We start from the raw sequence: 20,658 nt of genomic DNA, 5'->3' as shown, positions 1-20,658 counted from the left end.
TATTGATAGAAAGGCAAGAGAGAGAGGGAAAGAAGATATAATCTGAATGAGCCACAAGAGAGATGAATGTACAAAGTGGGAAAGCGACAGAGAGTCAGAGGTATAGACAAAGGGACAGACAGAGAGAATGCAATAGAGAGAGAGACAGACAGACAGATGAGGTGGCGGGATGGTCCTTTTATAGTGTGGCACACACCTGGTGATCACAAATGATGACATTAGAGGTTGCTAGGCAACCTAGAGGCAGGCTAGTGGATCACTTATGAACTAACATTCCTCTCTTTTCCCATAATTAGAAGAATGAGGACTTAGGGAGGGGTGCTGGGAATGAGGATGCTGGGCTGCTTCTCATGCAAGGAAAGTTAAACTATATAAATATAGGTTCATTGGAAGCAGCTCTTGGCCGCCATGCAAGGGGAGAGGGAGAGAGTGGAGACAGGAGAGAGGAGAGAGAGAGAGAGAGAGAGAGAGAGAGAGAGAGAGACAGAGAGAAAGAGAGAGAGAGAGAGAGAGAGAGAGAGAGAGAGAGACAGAGACAGAGAGACAGAGAGAGACAGAGACAGAGAGACAGAGACAGACAGAGAGACAGAGAGAGAGAGAGAAAGAGAGAGAGAGAGAGAGAGAGAGAGAGAGACAGAGAGACAGAGACAGAGAGACGGAGAGACAGAGAGACAGAGAGACAGAGAGACAGAGAGACAGAGAGACAGAGAGAGAGAGAGAGAGAGAGAGAGATCCAGATTATATGGTGATGAGGAAGGAAGATCCCCTGCCAGGAAAGTTCAGGGTAAAGGGCAGGGTATGCCAGCAATGCCCTGCAGCAGGTAGGGACCGAGGAGTGCTGGGAGGACCAGGAGCTGTTTGTCCAGGGTCTGAAGCACACCATTCCAGCTTTTTGTTGATAATAAATGAATAAAGGGTCTCAGGCTCTAAGATCAACAATTAATAAATGGGGCCTCATGAAACTGAAAAGCTTCTGTAAGGCAAAGGGCACTGTCAACAGAACAAAACGACAGCCTAAAGACTGGGAAAAGATCTTCACCAACCTTACATCCAATAAAGGGCTACTATCCAAAGTATATAAAGAACTCAAGAAATTAAACACCACCGAACCAATAACCCAATTAAGAAATGGGGTTCAGAGCTAAACAGAGAATTCTCAACAGAGGACTATCGAATGGATGAGAAACACTTAAAGAAATGCTCAACATCCCTAGTTATCAGGGAAATGCAACTCAAAATTACTCTGAGATTCCATCTGACACCCATCAGAATAGCTAAGATCAAAAACTGAAGTGACAGCACATGCTGGGGAGCAGACAGAGAAAAGGCAACACTCCTCCGTTGCTGGTGGGAGTGCAAACTTGTACCACCACTTTGGAAATCAATCTGATTCTTTCTCAGAAAACTGGGAATAGAGCTATATTAAGATCTAGCTATGCCACTCCTGAGCATATACCCAAAAGATGCTCTGCCGTACAACAAAGACATTTGCTCAACTATGTGTGCTTAGCAGCCTTATTCATAATAACAAGATTCTGGAAAGAACCCCAATATCTCTCAACTGAAGAATAGATTTCTTAAAACTGTGGTGCATTTACACAATGGAATACTACCCAGCTACTAAAAACAAAGTAATCTTGAAATTTGCAGGCAAGTGGATGGAACTAGAAAAGATTATCCTGAGTGAGGTAACCCAGACCAAGAAACACAAGCATGGTATATACTCACTTATAAGTGGAAATTAGCCCAACATAGATTTCTTGTGAGAGACTCCACCCAGCAGGGGATTGGAACATATGCTGGGACTCATTGATGGACTCCAGGTGAGAGTGATGTGGAAGAATGGGGGGGGGGATAGAAGGACCTTACGGGTTCAGGAGCCACACAAGGAGACCATCAAGGCTGGTGGATCTGGATCCAGGGGGCCTGCAAAAATTGTTGTACCAACCAAGGACAACACACAGTAAATCTAGACCCCCCTGTTCAGATATAGCCAACGGACAGCTCATTCTCCATGGTTGTGGGGAGAGCAGGGACTGCCTCTGACATGAACTCTGGTGGCCCCAATTTGATCAATTCTTCTTGGTGGGGCAACCCAGTGGCACACAGAGGAAGAGGAAGCAGGCTATCCAGATGAGACCTGATGGGCTGTGGTCATATGGTGAGAGAAGAGGTCCTCTTGTGTCAGAGGTCTAGGGGAGGGGAATAGAGTGAAAGAGGGAGGGAGAGAGGGGCTGCAGTGATGGCTCAGGGGTAAAGAGCACTGACTGCTCTTCCAGAGGTCCTGAGCTCAATTCTCAGCAACCGCATGGTGGCTCACAACCATCTATAATAAGACCTAAAGCCCTCTTCTGGACTGCAGAGTGTACATGCAGGCAGAGCACTGTATACATAATAAATAAATACATCTTTTTAAAAAAGAAACAAAAAGGGAGGAAGGGAGGGAAGGAGAAAGGGTGGGAACAGGAAGATACAAGTGAGGAGATAACAATTGGAGGAGGAGGAGAAGGAGAAGAAGAAATAAACCAATCATCTTTGGCTGCTTCCTGCTGACACTGGAACAGCAGTAGTGGGGGCAAAAGGCTGAAATGTTGGCTAAGTCCAGGAAGAGCAGGCTACTGTACTTCTTGCTGTCCAGGGTCTGAGAACATCTGCAGCTGGGAGGGACAATGCAGGTCCAGCTGGCACAATCTGTGAGGTTGGACCGGAGCACCTGTGGGTAGCTGCTTTGGTGCTGTCTTGGATACAGGAAATCTGGCGGGACACTGGAACATATATATGGGCAGAAGACAAAGTTAAGTAGATTAGGGAGAAAATAATTTAGGTGTAGATTCAAAACTTTTGGAGAGAACAAAGAAGAGAAAAGGCTTGAACATAGGGCTCCTTCTTCCACTCACCTGGTTGCTGGAAGTAATTAAAATGTTCGGTTTTGGATCATTTAAGGGATATTAAGGCCCAAGTTTGGTTGTAGGGGCATGTAAGCTTAGCAACCCTTAAAGTGGGCATAGGGATGTGAAATTCTCCAGAAGGCATCCCAGAGGGGAGCCTGGAGAGACAGGCAAACGGACTGTCCCATGGGGAGAGGAGGAGTCAGTGACCCATCAAGGCATCCCAAGAGAAAGGTTTGACTCAGCAAAATTAGTGCAATCTGTCCCAGCAGCTTGTCAGCTTGGTCAGAGACTAAGAGCCCAGGTTTCTGAAAGGGAGAAATATGAAGAAGCTTTCCCTGCAAATGAAAAGGGAAGTGGAGAGTTGTTGGACCCCATGGCCAAATCTGTGGCCCTCTGAGGCCTTGAGGGCAGAACCGAGCCTGGCCTGGTTTTCAGCAACAGTCTCTGGTGGATACTTCTGCACAAAAATGACTCAGCATGGTCCATCTGGGCACATCCTGGTGAGAGCCCGGCCTACCAACAGCCACATAACACAAACGGATTGGTCCCACAGACTCAGACCACTTTACGTCCTGGAAGATGTCATATTTCCTAACACTTTATATCCCACCCACTCCCTACACTCTATGTAAGAAAAACCCATGATAAAATTGAGATCTTGCTCCAACGAGACTCCAGACTCAGTGTATTTTTCCTCTGGGTGTGGTGGGAGGAGGCGGGTCTTCGACACTCACCATCCTGCTCAGCCTCCCAAGGAGAGGAAACGGCAGCCCAAGTCCCCTCCCATTCCAGCCCTACCTGCCTGTGTAAGAGACCCAACAGAGTGTCCCAGCAGTCTGCAGTCATGGGCGTCCCCAGGACTCAGGTGGGACTGAGCATGGACCATGCAGCTAAAGGTTCGTCATCCTGACAGCGTGACAAGCAAGGGCTTAGCCTGGCTAAGCCTGAGAAACTGGGTGCCTGGTACAAGGGCTTTAGCAGCAGTAAAGTTGAGTTCTCGTAAAGGGACTCTAGTCCACAAGAAAGGATAGAGGCATATAAGCAGCTTCAGAGTGGGGGTAGAAAGTGGTACAGTGGACTTTCAGGGCCCACAAGAGTGAAGTTTTGCAGCTCCAAAAACAGTGAGATAGTGAAGGCATCTGGCAGCGGTGAGCCAAGATGGCTGCCAATCGTGTGACTGACCTCTTCTTGCCAAAATCAACATGGCAGCCTGCCATGCATTGTGCATAGCCACAGCCGCATAGCGCAGGGCTGCCGCCACTGCTAGGCCTATTGCGGCAGACAGGCGTCACAGTTGTCCTGGCCTGGCTATGTGGCAGTGGCCATAGGGCATTCGGCTGTGATGCAAAGCAGTGGTGAGATTTAAAAACCCTCCCTGCAGATGTACCACAGTTTCCGTACCCATTCTTTGGTTGATGGACACCTGGGCTGTTTCCAGATTCTGGCTATTATGAATAAAGCTGCTATGAGCGTAGTTCAGCAAAGGTTCTTGTTGTATGCTGGAGCATCTTTAGGATATATGCCCAGGAGTGGTATAAAATGGTCTTGAGGTAGAGCTGTTCCTACTTTTCTGAGAAGGCACCAGATTGCTTTCTAAAGTAGTTGTACAAGTTGGCACTCCCACCAGTAATAGAGGAGTGTTCCCCTTTCTCAATATCCTGGGCAGCACATGCTGTCACTTGAGGTTGTAATCTTGGCATTTTGACTGGTATAAGATGGAATCGTGGAGTTATTTTGATTTGCATTTCCCTAATGGGTAAGGATATTGAAATTTTCTTTAAGCTTCTCGGCAACTTGATATTCTTCACTTGAAAAGGGTTTTCTATACAATATACTCTGATCATATTTTCCAATACCTCAACCTCTTCTAGAATCTTCCCACCCAAATCAAACCCTTTCTTTCTCTCTTTCTCTCTCATTAAAAAAACAGGCATTTAAAGAACAATAGTGGTATAAGATAAAAATAAAAATGGAAAAAAATAAAAAATACATAAGTAAAAGAGCCAAATGAAAAGTACAGCAAATACATATAGACACAGAGACACACACACATTTTTACACATAGAAATCCCATAAAAACAAAAAACCAGAAACCTTTATATATATGTAAAAAAATTTAAAGGGGTCTGCTCAGGAGAAATACAATTCTTAGGTTATATATAACAATCTCCTCACCCTAACAAGGATTTGTAAGTTCTAAATGATTTGAGGACAGCTTAAAGAAATCCTTTGCTGCTCCAGCATGAGCATTAGGAAAGGTCGTGGAGAGATGAGTGCTTTGTACAGTGGATACATACAAACAAAGAGCCAACCTCTTCTTCAGGCCACTCAGTGCAAGGATGACCTCCAACCCCACTGTTCCACCTCTGATGCTCTTCTCTCTACACTGCTGATGGCCTGTGCTCAGTGCACCCCCTGCAACTTCCTCACTAGTCTCTCTGGGATGCATTTAACACTTGCTCTTCAAGATAGCAACACAGGATTATTATTAACCCCCAGAACCAAGACCCCAGGGAGCATATTGTTTTAGCACAATTGATCCCACAGTGCCTATTCTGAAGACAGGAAAAAAGTGTTACTTTGGATATTTAAAAATCTCCAAAAAGTTAAGGCACAGCCTGTCCTAATAATCACCTTCCCCAGGGACAGAAAGAAAGAGCCCTAAAACTTCCCTGCCGAGTCACTCACAAGTTAATGAATATTTGAAATTTGGTTTGGCGTTTTGCGGTATACCACAGAAAATACAAAAGAAGAAAATTCCCTCAGTGCAATAAGACGATAGCAGAAATGCACAACCATGAAGGCTTGGCAAGAGCTCACGTGACACACTGAAGTGTCACAGAATGACTGACATCATAAGTAACCTCCATGCAGAAGGGAAATCCAGATGGCATTTGTGTTGTCCACTGGGTGCCCGGCATTGTTCTAAGAGATGGAAATGCAAACAGTAGTATTGTCACAGTACAGCAAGGTTATTGACAAAATCAATTGGTGTGATGACAAAAATAGACACAGAAACAACCATAAGCTGATACCCAACGTGTCTCTCACAATAACAGACGCACTGTAATAGAAACGCTGTCTTTGCTCTCACAGTGTGATACAGACCTTACCCTGACCATGTGTGTTGCCATCTAACACTCAGCACATTCTGCTGACTTTGTTGTCTTAATCAGGTTCCTGGGCAAGAAAAGCATATTCACTAATAAGTTATGCCCTTGCAGGAAGATTTACCTATAAGAGAGAACAAGACGACATGCTGGTCCTCTTTTGGAGGGCTATGCAGTTAACTTTGGTCCTTCTATTCCTCTCATTTTAAATCCAGAATAACACTTTAGAAATACCATATAGGCTTTTATGTTCACATTTTATACACAAATATTACTGCTTTTTAATTCTATGAAGACAGAATTTTGTATTTCATAAAATAAGTTCAACCCAAAAGGTTATTTCAGAGCAGGAGAGATGATGGCTCAGAGTGTCAACTGTTGACAGCCTGAGTTCCATCCTTGAGACTCAAACATCACAGAGAGAACTGACTCCATAAGCTGTGCTCTTCTGTCTCTTTCTAACAACCATTCATGCATTCATTTACCTGGTTAGTTGGTTAGCTAGTTGTCTGTGATTGTTTATGTGCGTGTGTGTGAGTGTGGGCTCACACATGCCATAGCACGCATGTGGAGACACCACCAAACACTAGCTTATTACATGCTTTTAGAACTGTCTAGGCAATCAGGAAGTGATTGACAGTGCCTCCCTGAAAACTGAACCAAAATTGTCTGCTACTTGCCAGTCAGACATGGTACACACCTCAGTCGCAGCACTTGAGAGGGAGGGGCAGGCAGATCTCTCTCTTAGTTCCAGACCAGCCTGGTTAACAGTGAGTTTCAGGACAGCCAAAGCTACACAGAGAAACACTGTCTCAAAAGAAAGCATAACACAGAAAACTTTGTCTAGTGCTAACTGCCTTCATTGCTCTCTTAAATAATTCTGACAGGCAGTCAGATGGCTCAGTGGCATTAAAGTAAAACTCCTTTCTCTTCACCATCCCTGTTTCTTGGACATCCTGAACAAACTACCCACACTTGGGAAGGGAGATCATCCCTTCTCTAATTTTGACACAGATCTCACTGACAGACTTTGCTCCAATAATTGACACCTTCCACCCTTGAGTCATCACCTCTCACATGTCCTCATATCTGTATAACGTATCCCACTTTGGAGGGCGAGGAGATAATTCAATGGTCCCAGTGCTTGCCTTGTAAACGTAAGGTCAGAGTTCAGATCATCAGAACCCCAGTTAGTCCAGGTGAGCCTGCAGGACCCAGAGCAAGTTAACTAGCAACACTAGACTATGCATAGGCTCTGGGATTGAACGAGAGACTTTACCTCAATGAATAGGTTAGAAACACAGTAGAAAAAAAATAGAAACACAGTAGAAGATGACTAAACCTCAAACCCATACACACAAGCGCACACATGTGTGTATGTGCATGTATACATGTGCCCACATATATGCATCTCTCACACATACAGGAAATCAGAGAAATTAATACCAATATTCTGGAGGTTGGCACACAAGAATCAAGAATTCAAGACCAGATGAAGCCATATATGAAAACAATGAAGGTTGTGGCTAGAAAAAAAATTCAGCTTGGAACAACTGCACTGAAATTTATAATTAGCAATTTTTAAATTATCCTTCTTATGTTTAAAAGTGATGACCAACCTTTGATCTGTGTAAGTGATGTGATATTAATATTAGTAAATCTATCAGTACCTATCTATTGACACATTTAGAAAAAGAGGAAGCTATATAAATGTTGACTATACTAAATGTATTTACCAGGTATAACTTACTAGGTACAAATTTCAATAAGATTAGACATTAATACAAACTCTTCACAGACTATGAACAAGTTAACTGTGAATTGTGATGTCGACCCAGACTAGCTAATCTGACTCTTTTACACCAGCTCTAGGAAGTAAATCCTTTTAAGAGTGGTTTATTGCAAACAGTGGAAGAGTGAGTGCTCAGTTCACTGAGAACTTCTAATAATGAGGCACATGAAGCTAAGCAACTCACAAGTGGAAAACACCCAGCGCTGAGGAAAAGCTGTTCAGAGTAAAACCATTTTCATGACCTCCCAGCAGCCCAGCATCTCTCAGGAAATGTCTGAGAGGATTCTTTGAACTCCACTGAAGGGTCCCTCAAGCAATAAGAAGAGTGTGAAGAAATTCCACGTGTGTCCTTCTTCCAACACTTTGTCCTGCGACTGACTGTTTCTCATTCCATTGTTACACCTTTCTCCAAGGACTCTCTTCCAAATGAGAGCTGCTTAAACTTTTTCCTCCCAAACTGCATTTTACTATAGTGTTAATTAGTGACTTTTTAAAGTCATGGATCTCAGGGGGACTTTTGTTTGTTTAATCACATGATACCTAAACTCCCGTGGAAGACCAAACAGATAAAATTTATACCACTCCTGTTAGTGTGTCATTTACAGGGAAAGCTGTTTCCTGTGTAAAGGTCAAGATGTGGAATTTTTAAAAACCGAAGTGGTTTTCTCACCATTGCTGAGGGCTTAAATTCTTTCAACTCTACAGAAATAAATAAGCATTTCTCCAGAAGCAAAGTCAGAAAACATCCCTTACTCTTTGACTTTTAAGATTTAGTGAAAGCAAAGGACATTTAGAGAAGACCTGGCAAACTGTGGGAACCGAAGAGCTCTCTACCTAGTCACCAACTTACTGGTGCCTGCCTGTCCCTGAGCGCTGGAGTTAATGTGCCGCACAGTCCTGAGCGCTGGAGTTTGTGAGCATCACGGTCCTGAGCGCTGGAGTTAGTGTGCAGCACGGTCCTGAGCACTGGAGTTAATGTGCAGCACGGTCCTGAGCGCTGGAGTTAATGTACCGCACGGTCCTGAGCGCTGGAGTTAATGTGCAGCACGGTCCTGAGCGCTGGAGTTAATGTGCAGCACGGTCCTGAGCGCTGGAGTTAATGTGCAGCACGGTCCTGAGCGCTGGAGTTAATGTGCAGCACGGTCCTGAGCGCTGGAGTTAATGTACCGCACGGTCCTGAGCGCTGGAGTTAATGTGCAGCACGGTCCTGAGCGCTGGAGTTAATGTGCAGCACGGTTCTGAGCGCTGGAGTTAATGTGCAGCTAACAAATGCCTGCTCTACAGAAGCCAAGAACGGGGCTCAGGACAGTGAGTGCAGTTTGCTTAGATATGTTCATTGCTCATTACCCAGAACCTGAGTAATTCAAAGTTGTGAAATAAAACCCAGGTCCCAAAATAATTGCTACCAGTTCTTGGCAGGAGTAGCTGTCTATGTATCAGTAAGATGTTATTCCATTCTCTAACGACTGAGATTTGGGTTTTAATAAGACTTTAGGAAGAGGATCTGGGGGAGTTTCAAAGGTAAGTTAGCACTTCTTAGGGAGAAAATAGAGGTTTTCTATATTTGCTGTATGCTCTCTATATAGATCTCTTTTTGAGCTTTTGGGAAATTTTTCATTCTCTCAATATATCAAAAAACGTCTCCAATGTTTACTTCCTGCTATACAACTTGAATGTCTCCCACTAAAGATAATTTCCTCTCCTTGATAAGCAGCACAGGAAGCCATACGTAAGAAGGTAAATCATTCTGATATTAAGGTAAAAGTATAATAGGCCTGGTGGCACTCAGAGCAAGGGTGAGCAGGCTATGTGGATAAGACCTGATGGGCTATGATCTTATGGTGGGGGAGGAGGTCCCCTTCTGTCACTGGTCTAGGGGAGAAGAACAGGATGAAAGAGGGAGGGAGCGGGTAATGGGAAGATACAAGTGAGGGGATAGCAATCAGGATGGAATCTGAATAAATTATTTAAAAGATAAAAAAATTTAAAAAGAAAAAATTAAAATTAAATCAAAGAGCTCTCCTGAACAATTTTATCTATTATATTTAAAATTAAATGAGCCCAGGACTCTGAGGAATGTTAATAGACAGAGGTCACTATATTATCAATGCACTGGACTTGTGCCAAGCTGAGGACCATATGTGGCCACTGGTTCCTAGATCAGAAGACAAAGAAAGGTAACTGACATACTTCTAAAATTCAGCATCCAGTTTAGTGAGGCAATTTCCTGGACAGTCTAGTTTATCTTCCAAACACTTAGTTCACTCAAGTCTGACTCCTAATGTGACCTAATGTCATGTTAGCATAGATACTGTTGATTTTCTTATCAAAAAATGGAAAATAAATATTTCCCTTACCTCAGGAAAAAAACACATCTTAAGATCATCTGTGGAAACAAATGACATAAACCATTCACATACAAAATAATTAAGGCCTCCTGGCATATTCCTGTTCTATCCTAGGAACAAGAGAGAGAATTTCAGTTGTCCAGTTTATTTTATTATTGTTACTGTTGTTGTTGCTGCTGCTGAGCTGCTATCATTTATTATTATTATTATTATTATTATTATTATTATTATTATTATTATTATTATTATTATTATTTAGGACCACAGTCATGTACAAAAATCCTTAGCCCAGAAATAAGAAACCCCAGAAAGTCAATCATTTATCCCTTGATGGCTACCTGATAAGCAACATCACGCAGGGGCTGTGGATCATTTTCTCAAAATACAAACAGGAAAAGTCAATCAAACAGTTGAAAGAGCAGTGTACTATGGAGGCTTTGAGTTTCTGTAGCCAACTACTTGACTTCACTTCCTGCCTTACTACAAACAATGATATAAAGCTGTATGTCTGGACCCAGATTTCCTCATCTTTAAATGATAATTACCTCATGTTGAAAATTAAATGGCAGAATCTAACAGCATCTGGCCGTTAGCAGCCTTCTTCTCAGGGCCGCCATCATTGCTGTTCCTTGGAGAGATTTATGAATTAGAGTTTGTCTATTGAGCAGATCAAACAAATATCCTTTACTTTGTTGTCTCCAATTTAAGCCTGTTCTTATTACTTTAAACGCCTCAATATTCCTAGGATGAGTGGTATAGTGAAGTTATTAATCTCTAAAGCACGAAACGAACTTGTTTCCTACATCTCCTACGACGTTTCTTAATGGGTAAGTAGGAACCAGGAAAACAGAATCAAGAAGAGAATTCCTAAATTTTTCATAACTTGATAAGGTGAGGAAGGGAAATCCTGAGCTTAGGATTTAGCAAACCTGAATTTAGCAAATTCATTTGATTTTGTCCCTAACAAGCCAACTGGCCAATGACACTCTGACTTTCATCTTCAAAATTAGAGAATTAACTGCAACAATAGTTACAGTGATTTCTATGCCTTAATTTATATGGCACTCTTAAATTCTTGATCATTTAGCTCATTATACTTGGAACCCATTTGATTAAGTTTTATTTCTCTCTTATAGGCTACAAAGAGAAAGATATGAGGCAACATGTGTAGGCTACTTCAGGTGAAAGGATCTGGGCCACTCAGAAGAGACTCGAGAACCAGGATTTAAGCAGGCTCAGCTGCACCCCTTCAAGGAAAACAAGAGGAAGGAAATGAACAAAGCTGTGTTCCTCGCTTATTAACCAGTTCTTCCACCAATTCACCCTTAAACTCAAAATAACACATCATCATCATCATCATCATCATCATCATCATCACAAGTTATGGGTGTTTTTCCTTGTATGTGTAGTGACCGTGGAAGCTACAGGATGTGATGGACCCCCGGATCTGGATCTGGAGTGGGAGACACCTGCAGGTCTCCATGTGGGTACTGAAGATCAAACAAAGGTCTTCAGGAACAGCAGCCATTGTTCCTAACTGCTGAGCCATCTCTCCAGCCCTTCAAATAACTTCTAAAATTATTAATTTTATTACTCTTAGAGGGAAACTTTTATTCTTACCTATAGATAAAATGGTCTAGTACAATTTGGAAGGATTATGACTAAAGTGATTGTCTTCTGATTCCTAAAAATTATCTCAAAACACTGAAATCCCTCACTAAAGTTTTAACTCTTAAACACTAAGGGGCTGATAATATAACTTCTTTGCACTTTGGGAAGGGCAAACGGTCTGGTCTCATTCACAGGACAATGTCCTAGGTGTCTGTTGTGCTCAAGGAACTGAGACTGTCCCGGATTTACAGTCGTCTATAAAACCGTGGAGATCAATGTTCTCACAGGCTTCACTATAGATGATGAAAGGAAAAGGTAAGTGGATTTATATCTGAAGTTCTAGTAAGTGTCCTAGCATAAATACGCAGAGTAGTGTTCCTATAGCACTGTGGGTAATTAGAACATAAATGGTTCTCCAGGAGACTATTTTGGCAAGGTCTTACTTAAATTGAAACCTTAAAAATAAATTTTATTCATGATAGGCTAGGAACAGAATTTTGGAGATAAAGGGAAAAATCTATAAAAAAAAAAAATCCTTGAGTGAAGAAAACCTTAATATCTCAGAGACCTGAAGACTAGCACAGCTAGACAAACAAAAGATGAACGTCAAGTGTGACACAGGAGTGTGGCCAGGAAGGACCTGTAAACCAGGAAGTGATGGGTGTTAGAAACACATTCTAAGGGAAAAGCAATTCCACTAGGCATAAGGATGGATTTCATGTGTGTGTGGTTGTGTATAAGTGTGTTATGTGGGTGAGAACTTGTGAATATGCGTGTTTCTGAATGTATGTGTGTGAATGTATATGTGTGAGCGTGTGTACAAGCATGTGTATAAGTGTGTATGAGTGAGTGCATCTACCTGTGTGAGACTGTGTGTGTGTGTTTGGGAGTATGTATGTCTGAATGTGTACATGTGTGTGTGTGTGAGTGTGCATATGAGTGTGCCTGTGTTATGTATGTTTGTGTATGTCTCTGTGTCTCTTTATGTCTCAGTGTCTTGTGCACTTTAAAAAGGAAAAAATATGATATAATTAGGTTACAGTGTGGATTGTAATAGTAAATGAGAAACAGAAGTTGGGAGCACAATTTATACTTTTCCAACTTGATATAAAACCAAGACAATGACCACACTGAGGGCTGCTAGTTTTGTGATATTTTTTTCTTGAAGATTTATTTTTTAATTTTTAATTAATTTATTCTTGTTACATCTCAATGGTTATCCCATCCCTTGTATCCTCCCATTCCTTCCTCCCTCCCATTTTCCCCTTATTCCCCTCCCCTATGACTGTTCCTGAGGGGGACTTCCTCCCCCTGTATATGCTCATAGGGTATCAAGTCTCTTCTTGGTAAGTTTCATGACATTATAAACCATACAAATTTAGGATAGCTTTTTTTGTTCATTAACCCTGGAAATTTGTGGGCAGCTGTTAATCAAAAAGTGTCCCTGCTATTTAATTCAATATGCTAAAACAAAATGAAATGAAACACTCTGTTGGCTGCTCATTCTCAGTATAATGATCAGCAGTGTGAGTGTCAGTAGCATTGGCTGTTGTCTCTCTACCACCACAGTAACGTTGTATTAGCAGGTACAGGAGGTGGAGGTGGAGGGAGGACCTGGAGGAGGGAAGGGAGAGGAAGCTGCAGGCACGGTGGATCCTGGGAGAGAAGAGTACATGCGTTTTTAAGTTATATCTTGCCTTAAGCCAACATTTGTGCCTCTTCCCAATGCTCCCTCTTGCTGGCAGTCCTGATCCTCAGTACAATCTCTCTTATCTTCACAAATAGACCAGGCCACAGTCAGGAATCAGTGATGAAAAACCATACAGCAATAACTACATTCATCCTGGTAGGACTGACCGATGATGCAAATTTTCAAATTCTGCTTTTCGTCTTTTTGTTTCTAACCTACTTGCTCAGTGTGGTTGGGAACCTGACTATCATCACTCTCACCCTGGTGGACTCCCACCTGAAAACACCCATGTACTTCTTCCTCCGAAATTTCTCTGTTTTGGAAGTCTCATTCACAACTGTCTGTATTCCCAGATTCCTCTACACAATGGCATCTGGGGACAACACCATTACCTATAATGCATGTGCCACTCAACTATTTTTTGTTGTTGTCTTGGGAGTGACTGAGTTTTTCCTGCTGACAACCATGTCCTACGACCGCTACGTGGCCATCTGCAAACCCCTGCACTACATGACCATCATGAGCAACAGGGTCTGCATCAGGTTCCTTATTGGCTGTTACTTAATCGCTCTGATTATTGTCATCCCGCCCTTTGGCATGAGCCTTCAGTTTGAGTTCTGCAACTCCAATGTCATAGATCACTTTGGCTGTGATGCTGCCCCACTCCTGAAGATCACCTGCTCCGACACAGAGTTGATAGAGAGGTTTGTCTTGATCTTGGCTGTGCTGACTCTCATGTTCACGTTAGTGTGTGTGGTGACGTCTTACATATACATTATCAGAACCATCCTCAGATTCCCATCTGCCCAGCAAAGGAAAAAGGCTTTTTCTACTTGCTCTTCACACATAATTGTGGTTTCCATCACTTACGGCAGCTGCATTTTCATCTATATTAAACCATCTGCAAAAGAAGGGGTAGCTGTGAACAAGGTCGTGTCTGTGCTCATGACTTCTGTTGCTCCTGTGATGAATCCTTTCATCTATACTCTGAGGAATAAGCAAGTGGTTCAAGCTTTCAAAGACATGATCAAAAGGATTGCCTCCATCACGAACAGCTAAAGAACCCCTGTGATGGTTAACACCGTTACCCTGACAGGATCTGCCAGGGTAACACTGCCTGTGATGGGTTACAGACAAGATTAGCACAGGTGAGAGGTCTCACGTTAACCGGGACACTACCACTCCCTGAGCTGGGCTCCTGGACCGAATGCAAAGGATTAAGAGAGATGAGTCCTAGCATTTATTGTTCATCGTTCCTTGCTTTCCAGCAGAGAATACAGTACGACCAGCTGCCTGGGGCTCCTGCTGCCATCCACGCTGTATTGGGAGGCGCTCTCACAGTGTGAGCCAAAACACACCCTTCCTTTCATCCATTCCTTCTCTGAGGTATTTTGTCACAGCCATAAGAAGAGCAACTGATGCAGAGATTCTGAGCTGAGAATTATTGGAGGCAGTGCTGTGATTAACTTGACCGCATAATTGTTAGGCCTTTGGAACCATTTTAAGACTGAATGTGGAAAGGTGGGGAACTTTGGGGTAGAAAAGTCCTCAAACTCTATGAGCAGTGCATAGTGAAAAGTTCTGATCGTGCTTTGAAACATCAGATAAACGTGGACAGCGGAGGCCCCGCTCATTGGGCTTTAGAAGAAATAATGACTCTGTCAGGAACTTAGCAAGGATAATGCGGCAGAGAAGGTGGCTGCATCCTGCCCATGTGCCAGGAAACATAACGGGGTTGAATACAAGGGTTCTAGACTAATTTGGTTGGTGGAAGACTCTCAAGACCAGACAGCACTCTGGCTGTGTTGTTTGCTGATCTTATCCAAGACTATACTGAGGAAGGACAAATACAGGGAGTTTTGTTTGTTTGTTTGTTTGTTTGTTTTTTAGTGTCTCAGTTGCCCACCAGATCCTACTTCTGAAGACATCACACATTTGAGTGTAGGATACAGAGAAATCACTCTGGCTGCCTCATCGCTGCTAGCTAGCTTTCATAATGTTGGAAGGTACTTTGCAGGCCGTTGGGAAGAAAAAGTCATCAAACTGTGATTTTGCCTAATATAATAACAGTGAAATGGTACTATAACTGTTATGGGGCAAACAATTGCGTATTGATTGGATTTGAGGCAGAGGGAGTTTGTGGCTGGTACTGTGTACATAGTCCATGGCTAGAGAGACCGTAAGCCCTACAGCTTCTGTTTTGCTAAATGGACATGTTGTTAATTTATCTTCTGAATATTTATGTTTATACTCATGTGCCGGTGTCCTTCTCAGCCCTGATCAGATATGCTTCTCTTTTAAATAAATAGCAATAAATATGGAGGCTCAATGGCTGGTCAAGGTTCTGTGAATAAGTGACACTCAGCGCTCATCCTTCAATGGGACACGCCCATATCACTCTTCCCATGGCTCAGGGTACATCATGGAGGAGGATCAGAAAGAATTAAAGGGCTGCATACAATGCTTTTAGGCAGGACATGGGCCACGCACTTAGAAATTTGCAGAAGCTTCAGTTACCTGCACAGGGTCTATCCAGAACTGGTCCAGATCACCAGTCATGGATGAGAGAAGGGCTCATGGGGCAAATCCCCCTCACCAGCAAACTACTGGCAGTTGATGGCTACTGGGGAAGATTAAACCATTGTCTTCAGTGCCGTAGACAGTAGTGAGTTATCCATGCTCTGGAGAACAGCTCCACAGCCATGCCGATGTCTGTGGCCCCTGCTTAAACTCAATGAGTCACAAAATAAAAAGACGATATTGGAAGGAGACTTCTCGAGGAAAGGGGTTGTATAACACTGGGAGGGGTTGAGAGTGGGGATAGATGGCTACATACACATACGAAAGTGTCAGAGAATAAGTTAACGTTTGTAGATATACCGTTTGCATGAGGAAAAGAGCACAGGTAAGTTTTAGGTGCGAAGCAAAATGATAATCAAAGAAGAGGCTATCAAGTTGGAAGGTGGGGGAACATAAGAGGGACTGTGGGGAAAGGAATGGCTGCATATGGTGTGATTATATCTCAGCTAAAAGCATGTTAATATAAAATATTTGTTTCTAAAAGCCTCAATACTTAGAGAGAAGCATCCCTCACTGGAACAATAAGAAACATTCCCTTAGAAAAAAACTTCATTCATCAAAGATTCAACTTGTGAAAATACAACTTATAGGAAGGAGAGCCTGAATTGAGAATACATCTGAAGACGTTCTCAGCTTGAAAACAATCACCTAGGAAAGTTTTGTGCTACAGTAAGCCCTGGGGGGCACAGAGCTCTGCGGTTCAGGGAACCGGGCTCCATCTGCAAAGAGAAGCATAATTTGACAGCACCTCCATGTGGTATTGGTTCTGCAAGTACAAAAGTGCAAAATGGGGCGATCATATCATCTGTTCCCATAATTCCAGACAGCCGCAAATGCTAGGCCATGTAAAGCAGGGTTGGCATCTATGCAAGGAGGCATGGGAAGGCATCTCACTTCATGAAACTATGAAAGTAAAACCTAATTTGCAAGGGAGACCTCAGAATGCTGGAGACCCAAATCCAAAACCACATCAAAGATATCATTCACTATGACCAAGTAGGCTTCGTTCCAGGCATGCAAGGATGGTTCAATATATGGAAATCCATCAATGTAACCCACCATATAAACAAACTGAAAGTAAAAACCACATGATCATCTCCATAGATGCAGAAAAAGCATTTGACAAGATCCAGTACCCATTCATGTTTAAAATTTTGGAGAGATCAGGGTTACAAGGCACATACCTAAACATAATAAAGGTTATATACAGAACACCAATAACCAACATCAAATTAAATGGAGAGAAACTCAAGGAAATTCCTCCAAAATAAGGGACCAGGCAAGGCTGCCCACTTTCTCCATATCTCTTCAATATAGTTCTTGAAGCCCTAGCCAGAGCAATAAGACAATAAAAGGAGATCAAGGGGATCCAAATGGGAAAGGAGGAAGTCAAAGTATCCCTATTTGCAGATAATATGATAGTGTACATAAGTGACCCCAAAATTCCACCAGAGAACTCCTACATCTGATAAACACCTTCAGCAAAGTTGTGGGATACAAATTAACTCAAAAAAGTCAGTGGTCTTCCTGTACACAAATGACAATAGTGCTGAGAAAGAAATTAGGGAAACTACACCCTTCACAATAGCCACAAGCAATATAAAATATCTAGGAGTAACTCTAACCAAGCAAGTGAAGGACTTGTTTGAAAAAACTTCCACTCTCTGAAGAAGGAGACTAAAGATGACATCAGAAGATGGAAATATCTTCCTTGTTCATGGATCACGAAAATTAACATAACAAAAAGAACATAAAAAAAATAACATAAAAAAACATAACAAAATAAAAATTAAAAAAAAACACAAAAAAAATAACATAAAAAAAATTACCAAAAGCAATTTACAGATTCAATGATATCCCTATCAAAATACCTACACAATTTTTTAAAGACATTGAAAGATCAATTCTCAACTTCATATGGAAAAACAAAAAACCCAGAATAGCTAAAACAGTCCTGTACAATAAAAGATCAGCTGGAAGAATCTCCATACCTGATCTCAAGCTGTACTATAAAGCAACAGTAATTAAAACAGCATGATATTGGCATAGCAATAGTCTGGTTAGTTAATGAATGGAATCAAATCAAAGACCCAGAAATAAACCCACATGCCTATGGACACTTTTGACACATTTTTGACAAAGAAGCCAAATCTATTCAATAGAAAAAGATAGCATCTTCAACAAATTGTACTGGTCTAACTGGATGTCTACATGTAGAAAAATGAAAGTAGACCCATATTTATCACCCTGAACAAAACTCAATTCCAAGTGGATTAAAAACCTCAACATAAAACCAGAGACACTAAACCTGTTATAAGAAACAGTGGGGAAGAGCCTGAAACTCATTGGCACAGGAGACAACTTCCTTAACAGAACACCAACAGCCCAGGCTTTGTGGTAAAAAAATTAATAAATGAGACCTCATGCGGCTGAGAAGCTGCTGTAAGGCAGTAGACATTGTCAACAGAACAAAGCAACAGCCTACAGACTGGGAAAATATCTTCACCAACCCTACATCTGACAAAGGGCTAATATTCAAAATATATAAAGACCTCAAGAAATTAACACCACCAAACCAAATAACCCAATTAAGAAATGGGGCTCAGAACTACACAGAAAATTCTCAACAGAGGAATATCAAATGGCTGAGAAACACTTAAAGAAATGCTCAACCTCCTTAGTCATCAGAGAAATGCAAATCAAAACAACTCTGAGATTTCATCTTACACGCATCAGAATGGCGAAGATCAAAAACTCAAGTGACACCACATGCTGCAAGGATGTGGAGAGAGAGGAACACTCCTTCATTGCTGGTGGGAATGCAAACTAGTACAACCATTTTGGAAATCTATCTGGTGCTATCTCAGAAAACTGGGAATAGAGCTTCCTCAAGACCCAGCTATTCCACTCCTTGTAATATGTCCAGAAGATGCTCCACCACACAAGGACATATGCCCAACCATGTTCATAGAAGCCTTATTCATAACAGCCAGAACCTGGGAACAACCGAGATGCCCCTCAATCAAAGAATGGATAAAGAAACTGTGGTACGTTTACACTATGGAATTCTACTCAGCTATTAAAAACAAGGAAACCCTGAAATTTGCAGACAAATGGATGGAACTAGAAATGATCATAATGAGTGAGTTAACCCAGACCCAGAAAGATACACATGGTATTATACTCACTTATAATTGGACACTAGCCCAACAGAGATGCCCTCTGAAAGTCTTCACTTACCAGGAGATTGGGATATATGCAAGGACTTCTTATCGGGACTCCAGGTAAGAGAGGTAGAAGAGAATGAGGAAATAGAGGGATTCAGAAGGTCCTAGAAACCCACAAGAAGACCATTAAGGCTGGCAGATCTGGACCCAGGGGGCTCTGCTCAAACTACTGTACCAATCAAGGACAATGCATGCAGTAAACAAAGAACCCAGATCTCACCAATGGACAGCACATTCTCCACAGCTGTGTGGAGAGCAGATACTGACTCTGGCATGAACTCTGGTGCCCCCTATTTGACCACTTCCCCTTTCTGGGGAGACCTGGTGACACCAAGAGGAAGGGTAATCAGGCTACCAGGAAGAGACCTGATAGGCTGTGATCATATGGTAGGGGAGGAGGTCACAGACCTAGGACAGGGGAATAAGATGAAAGAGGGCGAGATTTGGGGGCTTTGGGCATGTCTCGGCCTCACTTTTCCTCCAGACCATCTTCTCCGGTCACACAGCTTTCCTACCCCACAGTGGGATGTTAGTGCTTCAGGTTGACAAGGGGTGTCTGTGATTTTGAAGATGTTGCCAATTTCGCATCATAGAGAATTGCTCAGGAGACAAGCTTCTGGGTGTTGCCGTAAGGGTCGTAGATTAGGCTAATGGTGGCAGGAAGACTCACCTTAACGGTGAGCCTCACAGATGCCTGGGATAGAGTCCTGGGCTGAACACGAGTATTCATCACTCTCTGCGTGCTGACGGCAGGTGTAATGACACACGCAGAGCACATAATGTGTTTTGATCAAATCTGTGCCCTCTCCCTGTCTATTCCTATCTCCCCCACAACTATGAATACGAACGAAACAGTGGCATTGTTGGAAAAATTATGCAAGTAGACGGTCATTGCGTTAGGCAAAATAAGCCAGGCTCAGAGAAACAAATAGCACATTTCTCTCTCCTATGCAGAATATAGACTTTAACTTATACTCTCTGTGTGTGTGTGTGTGTGTGTGTGTGTGTGTGTGTGTGTGTGTGTGTGTACATGTGTGTGTAGGTCATGAAGGTAGAAATGAGATTATGTCATGGGAGGAAGCAGTTTTAAGGGAAAGGAGTGAGTGGGTGAGAAAACATAGCGGAACTTACATGACGTAGTAAAAGGGAAACCTGTTGGCGGGAAAGACGGACGCCAGCAAGAGGGCACAGAAGGAAAGGAAAAGACATGAGAGGAAGATGAATAGGAAAAAAGCAGAACAACAATTATGTACAAAAATTCCATAATAAAACACATCACTTTTCATGCTAATAAAAAACCCATTAGACTCAATGATGAAATTTTAAAAGAGAAGAAAAAGACAAAGTTGATTACTGTGCTACATTTTACCAAACCACATTCTCTCTCCTGGTCTCACTGTTCTAAGTAT

At 42.4% G+C, this 20,658-nt stretch overlaps 1 protein-coding gene across 1 annotated transcript; it reads left to right on the top strand.

Moving 5' to 3' along the window:
- Positions 1-13,562: 13,562 nt before the first annotated feature.
- Positions 13,563-14,662, top strand: LOC311585481 (olfactory receptor 6C2-like; the record flags this gene model as incomplete). The annotated part of the gene is made up of 1 exon (XM_084760701.1): positions 13,563-14,662. The coding sequence occupies one exon, from the start codon at positions 13,563-13,565 to the stop codon at positions 14,499-14,501; it is 939 nt and encodes a 312-aa protein (XP_084616827.1). The 3' UTR covers positions 14,502-14,662.
- Between the last annotated feature and the right edge of the window lie 5,996 nt (positions 14,663-20,658).

Source organism: Acomys minous (genome assembly GCF_964271855.1).
Source record: "Acomys minous genome assembly, chromosome: 15".
In the NCBI taxonomy this organism is placed as follows: Eukaryota; Metazoa; Chordata; class Mammalia; order Rodentia; family Muridae; genus Acomys; species Acomys minous.
This window is presented reverse-complemented; position numbering and strand designations above follow the sequence as displayed.